Here is a 7,470-nt window from a genome sequence, read left to right on the forward strand (position 1 = left end):
TAGTTCGTATCGGCTGTTATTCTATTAAAAAAATGCTCAGTTCAGCTCAATAGATTATTCAGTGACGGTTTTATGCTCATATCGTAAATTAATTGAAGATATATAGAAATGGAGTGACCGACAAAGTTATTAGGGTTGGCAATATAAAGATCTTACTCATTGATTGAGTTAATGTCCGAGTTTCGATTATTTATTATATTTTATAAAATCCGTCATTTTCTCCTGACGAGTTTAACAATGTAATATAGCAAATGGTCTAGATTTTAAATTAATTTCCAAACACCCATATTTTAAAAAAAAATTAATATTCAGCCTGGGTTATTGGGCCAACCAAATCTTGGTTAAATTATCCTCTTGTTGATTGGGCCACTACATAGGATGATTGGCCCAACTTATGGGACCATCTATTAGCCTATAGTTGCTCTAATAGACCCAACAAGCCATTGTAAACTTACACATGATTTGATTTGGTCATCTTTACTATATTGGAGTAAATATCATCACCAAGGCTCAATTTCTTAAATAACTTGAATTAGTCATCAATTTTTGTTATTTAGTTGAATATACAAGTTGAGTTATTTAAGCAATTTCCTCTTAACAACTGCATCATTTTAATCTCATTAAAAAATCCCGACGTGGTTTAAACAAAATCAAATTGAACCTGAAATTTCAAAGATGGATGCAAGGGAAAATACAGAAAAAATTTAGGGTTGAAGTTGAAATATAATTTTAAGGGCCAAAATAACTTCAGCACAATAGCAGTCCTACCATGATGGTAATGGACATTATTACTTCAACATACATGTATATATCAATCGTAGTGCAGATCGTAAATAGACTCTTACGGTACTCGAAATTGAACATCGGCTTAAACTAAATATTTATCTATAAGTTGATAGATAGACAATATTTAGATCTGATTGATCGCCATCATTCGAGGTGGACTGAGGAGTTGATACGAACCATAACGTTTAGCAAACCTGCATCCTTGTCGGACCGTATTGTCGCCGTCGTCCATTGCCGATAACACCTTGCAGAACAAGTCAACGTTGCAGGGGAGGACGAGGGGTCCTTCGCTGTTGAACCCGTATTCGGACTCAGCTTCTTCGAGCAGGATCTTGAAGAGCGGGTGGTTCGCGTACTCGGTCTTGATGACGAACCTTTGTTTCTGTGGTCCAACGTACACCGTGAAGCAACCTTCAGGGGCCACTCGGCTCTTCCTCGTGCGACGTTTCTCTTCAGCTTCGAGAGAGACGTCGATGGATGGCCACGACTTGCTCTTATAAAGACCCGGGACGCCTCCGTTGGTGCGACCGCGCCCCATCGATTTGCACCGCTCCCATGTCTTGATTATCAGGTTGCTCTTCTTGCCTTTTCCCATTAAAATTTTGCTAAAAATATATGAACAAAATGCTAAAAAAAAAAACTATGGAGCCACACAACAACACCTTGAATCAAGAAACTATGAACATGAAAAGATTGAGAGGTGAAAGATGATTTGCTTGGGATTATCTAACCTCGATCGTAAACCGAGTAAAACATGACCTTAACCCTAAACCTTAATGTATTACTCATGCTGGAAATATCCAACGAGTTAAGACTGAAATCATGCATAAAAAGGACAAGAAATCCGAAGTACTGGAAATAACAGAGGAGAAACACTGATTCAACGCAGATCAAAGCTCATGTTAAAGCGGGCGTGGGAAGAAGTGAGTCGACAACTCGGGAGTTGGGAGAGAGAATGGAGCTTAAAAGCAGCGATAATTGATAAAGATGAAGGTTTCGTTTATATAAAGGCACAATTTGACATTAAATTATTCTACGGTGAACCTATTTGTCAACTTTACAAAATTAAACTACCATTCAACGTGTAAAATTTCATTATTTTGTAATTATATGTATAATTATATTATTCTATTTTTTTTAGTTTTTTTTAGGCTCAGGAGGGTTTTACTCCGATTAATTTGAATTGATCAGTGTCGCATAACTGATTTAGGTAGGTGATTCTTCTAATAAAGATTTTTTGCATACATAAGAACTCAAAAATAAAACATGATTAAGTGAAATCAAACTACTTATCACTTGAATTAGCCCGTTATACTAATTATATTTTATAATTAATATAATTTTAAAATTTAAATTTATATAATTATTATTTATATCATTAAATATATTATAAAAACATCACAATGTAATGATGTATCGAATTTGACACTTTGAATGTATCGAAGTTTAATAATTTTAGTTTCATAACAAAATCAATGAGAATATACTAAATTATTATAGAAGATGGTAGAAAGACACATGGAATTGAGCCGCCACCGCCGGTTAACTCATGACTAGTAACAGCCATTTGCAGTGGTTGGGTGGAAGAAATAGTCATCTTATGATTATCATCAACAACCAACAAAAGCAAAGTTGACATTGATGTGTGATTTATTAAGATATGGGGTGAGATTATCACTGTACCTTTGTTGATTGTTTTCTTAAAGTGATGTATGATTGCTTCTTGAACTATTTCTAATTTTTACGGCCACACTTCAAATATGCAAATAGTCAAATTAATTAAAATATTTAGACAAATTATGGGAAAACAACATTATTGGCCCTCTTTGTTTTCCATATATTCAAAAAGTTACAATTTGGTCACTCAATTTATCAAACTGCCTTATCTTGATCATTGAGCCATTAACTCCAGTTAATACGACGATGTGACATGTTAATAAAAAATTTAATTTCTAATATAACCCCTGGACATTTATAAATTTATTTTTTTATCCTCATCAAAAAAAAAAATAAGTCCTCATTGTCCCCAAAAAGCATCTCTTCTAAAGTTATACCTCAACATTATTGTCGTTGACATCGCCTTTGCACCCTTACCCTTCTTAAATGATACTTGCCCTTACGACCAGAAGTCGAATTTCATTGATTTGTACGGGGTGGGAGTTTATAAGGGAGGGCATGCGAGCGAACATGTGGCTGATTTGGGGGCTTGGGTGTTCAATTGAGCAACACTAGAGTGCCTAGGTTTCTACATATGAGGGTGGTAACTGTTGTGAATGCCTTTGGCTCTAGATACGAGGACAATGGGTGTGAGGGCGTTAGGGTTTGGACAAACGACGATAACCAATATAGAGATGTGATTACCAATACAAAGCAAAACGATGAGAGTGTGAGGGCGTTAGGGTTTGGACAGTGTCGTAACCGTCTTTCGGTTGGGCCTCGGAATTGGGCTTCGACTTGAAAAATGTGGATTGGAGTCGCCACCGATCATTTATTTAAAGATAAATGGGTTGATCGGATACTCTATTTCTTATCTGATATGCGTCTTACCAGAAATATGTCGGGCTCGGGAGTCAGTTACGGTCAAGGAATGATTAGCACCCTTGAACCGCCCTTTCGGTACTACGTAATTTCCAGTTGTTTTAATTAAGAAAAATAACAAGTTAAATTAAAAGATAAAATAATGATCCAAAATTACTTACCTTTGACGGATTTACAAATATACCCTTTAAAAGTCAAAATATGGGTTAGAAGAGATGAATAAATGATAAATAAAGTAAAACAAATAAAATAAGGAGATTAAGTAAGAAATAAAGTAAATATAAAATGAATAGAATATATAAAATAAAAAACAATAACACTAATATAAGCACAACAAACAACTAAATAAAAATAAAATGATAATGCAAATAAATAAATAAAACAAGTAAAAGAATATAAAAACATAAAATATAGGATAAATATAAAATAGATAAATAAATGAGTAAAATATATAAAAAGTAAAAACATATATATATATATATATAAGTAAAATAATAATAATAAAAAAAGAAAATCAAAAGTAATATATACATGCAAAATAGGAAATATATAAATATATATATATATATATATAATAACACTAATAAAAAAACATATATACATATATAATAAAATTAATAGAAAGTAATATGCATATATAACAAGAATAATAAAGTAGGAAAAAAATGATTTAGGGGGAGAATTAAATATTTTAAAAAAATGAACACGCCTCGGGGGTGGATCTAGGTTCGAAACTTCGAAATCCCACCCTTTTTTAGTCATCGGCGCAACCCACGTTTTGGGATATTCGAACCAAATCTCAAGAAAAATAACGTGCACATGCAAAAGAAAGAAAAAAGAAAATGCTACCTTTTATTTCATTTTCGAATCGTTTACAACAGCTTTGTCTTTGTATTTTCCGTGCTTTCCTCTGTGTTTTGTGTGTAAATCCTGTCTTACAATGGTGAGTTACAATGGCTATTTATAGTGCTTGTGGATCCTATCTTTAGGAGTTTAAATCATAAAATTCTATCCTATTTTTTGAATCCTAGCAAAATTCTATCATATCTTTAGGAGTTTGAATCCTAAAATTCTATCCTATTTTTAGGAGTTTGAATCCTAGTAGGACGAAAAATGTGTGTTGACAGCTGCCCCTCTTTGCCTATAGTCGTGTAACGGGGATAGGGCAAAGATTAAAAGACACATTTTTCGTTCAGTGGAGTTGAAAATTAACTCTGATGTTTCAATAACTCCCTGTCGAATTGAGTTACGGATGACTCCTCCACCGTGAAGTCGAGTTCATCTTGAAATGATATGAAATTAAAGCCGTAGTTCGGAATTTGAATCAGCACGTGGCTTCCTGTTACCCTTCGGTCTTCTTCTCGGTTTAAAGACCTTGGATCGGAATAGAACTGAGAAATCTTCATTGACAGATAGCTTTTTCTTGACTTAAGCTATGCTGTTTGAAAATGTTTGCTTGTCACTAAGGCACGGCTAACCCAGGTCCTCTCCTCGACTTGAAAACCTCGACTGCAACCGGAAAGTAGTGCGATTGATGTGTCATCGAGCTGAATGGAGTCGAACTCGACAATTTTGATGGCAAATAATCCTTCTTTGAGTTGGATATCCTTCGTCATGAAGTTGAAATCCAAGTAAGTAGCATTGTTCCAAGTCCAATATCCTCCGTCGTGAAGTTGAAATTGGCTCTGGAACCGGAAAATTGTTTGTTGACAACCAGCCGTCCCTTCGTTGTGAAGTTGAACTTGTGTTGTCTCGAGTCCAATATCCTTCGTTGTGAAGTTGAGATTGGCTCCGAAATTGTTTGTTGACAGTCAGCCGCCCCTTCGCTGTGAAGTTGAGCTTGTGCTGTCTTGGGTCCAATATCCTCCGCTGTGAAGTTGAAATTGGCCCTGAAACTGGGAAATTGTTGTTGACAACCAGCCGTCCCTTCGTTGTGAAGTTGAACTTGTGTTGTCATAGGTAGCATGATATCCTCCGTCGTGAAAATCAGCTTTGAAATTGGAAAGTTGTTCGTTGACAACCAGTCGTCCCTTCGTTGTGAAGTTGAACTTGTGTTGTCTTGAGTGGCACGATATCCTCCATCGTGGAGTTGAAATCGCAGATGGCCCCTTCGTTGTGAAGTTGAGCCTTGACTTGAATATCCTTCGTCGTGAAGTTGAAATCCAAGTATTGTATGTTGCGGGTGGACACAATTCCCTTCGCCGTGAAGTTGAAACCGTGGAGACCCCTTTATTGTGAAGTTTGGCTTCGAGCTAGATATCCTTCGTCGTGAAGTTGAAATCCACTCTCGAGCAAATTGTGTCGCTTTGAGTTCAATATCATTCGCCGCGAAGTTGAAATTGACTCTAGCTAAAACCTGAAAAAGTTATGCATATATGTGATGCTATGGATGCAATGCTCTTAGGTGTGCCTAAAATGCATATGCAACATATGTTATTTTTTGGGCTAAGGAGAGAAATCTCGATCTTCGGTTGCTTCTCTGGAATCTTAGTTCTGGAATCTTCAAGTTCTGATCCCTGATCTCGAATTCTTCAAATGTTCAAATCTGATGTGCACATTCTATTTTTTGATTTGAGAAATGCTTCTCGACCATCCCAAGTATGTGCCTGAGCTGAGTGTAACGGTTTAAATGATGCTTCAAGAGAAGTTGTCTTAAAAAAGACAAAATTCGTTTCAAGGGAAACGATCTTAAAGATATATGTTGTTTCATGAGAACGGCCTCAAGGGAGACAAAATTTTGTTTTAAAGGAAATAAACTCAAAGATTTTGTGTTTCAAGAGAAACTGTCTCAAGGGAGACAAAATTTGTTTCAAGGGAAACAATCTCAAAGGTTTTGTGTTTCAAGAGAAACATTTTCAAAGGTTTTTTGTGTTTCAAGAGAAACAATTTCAAAGGTTTCTTTTTGTGTTTCAAGAGAAATTGTATCAAGGGTGACACAAAAAAAACATATTCAAGGATTGATGTTTCAAGAGAAACTGTCTCAAGGGAGACAAAATTTTGTTTTAAGAAAAACATGTCTTAAGATAGACAAAATTTGTTTCAAGAGAAACTGTCTCAAGAGAGACGAAATTTGTTTAATGTAAAACATATTCAAATATTTTGTTTCAAGGGAAACTGTTTTCAAAGTTTATGTTTCAATAGAAACTGTCTCAAAGGAGACAAAATTTGTTTCAAGGGAAACTATCTCAAGAGAGACAAAATTCATTTCAAGGGAAATGTTTTCAATGTTTATGTTTCAAGAGAAATTGTCTCAAGGGAGACAAAATTTTGTTTCAAGGGAAACTATCTCAAGAGAGACAATTTATTTCAAGGGAAATGTTTTCAATGTTTATGTTGCAAGAGAAACTGTCTCAAGGGAGAAAAAATTTTGTTTCAAGGGAAACTGTCTCAAGAGAGACAATGGTGAGCACGATTCCCTTCGTCGTGAAGTTGAAATCGTTGGTGGCCCCTTCATCGTGAAGTTGAGCCAGGAATTGGATATCCTTCGTCGTGAAGTTGAAATCCAACTTGAAAATACGAACTGGATCGGTTCTGAATTATCTCTCGAACTCGTCTGAAGTTGATTCTAAGATCTGTCAATCTTTCAATATGTCAAATTGGTTGAAGTGTAGCTTCTTGCTGCTGAGTTAAGCAACCAACATCAATCTTTAAAGGTGCTTTTGAATCGAGTATCCTTCGTCTTGAAGTCGAAACTTGACTCTAAAAGCTGCAAAAATTATGTATGTGGGAAAAAAATGATGCTCTAAAATGTATGCATAAGATGCATATAACATGAATTGGTTATATTTATCTCTTGAAAAAGGCCTGATAATTCGCATTAGGATGTTGAATCCCCAAAGATGCCCAAAAAAAGGCCCCAATATTTCACGTTGAATCTTCAAAGATGCCCAAAATGTTCCTCATTTCTTGCTTCAGTATTGATTCTGAGCATGAGTTTTGTGTCTAAGAGTCACATGTCATTTACCAAGATCCACTCTAGAGAGACTGTCTTGTTTGAAAAAAATGTTTTTCTTTCTCTTTTAATATCAATTTAAAGAGTTTCAAAAAATGTTTAATCCCAAGTTTTAAAAATATTGCCCCTTTCACGGTTTTACAATTGAGACGAATCATAAAACTAGAGTTCATTGGATATCAAAGAATTAATTA

General features: G+C 35.2%; 1 protein-coding gene across 1 annotated transcript; it reads right to left on the reverse strand.

The window, feature by feature from the left end:
* Positions 1-895: 895 nt before the first annotated feature.
* On the reverse strand, positions 896-1,742 carry LOC120204042 (auxin-responsive protein SAUR32-like). Its single transcript, XM_039204160.1, has 2 exons — positions 1,492-1,742; positions 896-1,433 (listed from the first exon to the last, which is right to left on the reverse strand). Exon 2 carries the CDS (start codon positions 1,379-1,381, stop codon positions 911-913), a length of 471 nt encoding a protein of 156 aa, XP_039060091.1. The 5' UTR covers positions 1,382-1,433; positions 1,492-1,742; the 3' UTR covers positions 896-910.
* Between the last annotated feature and the right edge of the window lie 5,728 nt (positions 1,743-7,470).

This window comes from Hibiscus syriacus, unplaced genomic scaffold (assembly GCF_006381635.1).
Source record: "Hibiscus syriacus cultivar Baekdansim isolate YM2019G1 unplaced genomic scaffold, ASM638163v2 tig00000002_pilon, whole genome shotgun sequence".
NCBI lineage: Eukaryota > Viridiplantae > Streptophyta > Magnoliopsida > Malvales > Malvaceae > Hibiscus > Hibiscus syriacus.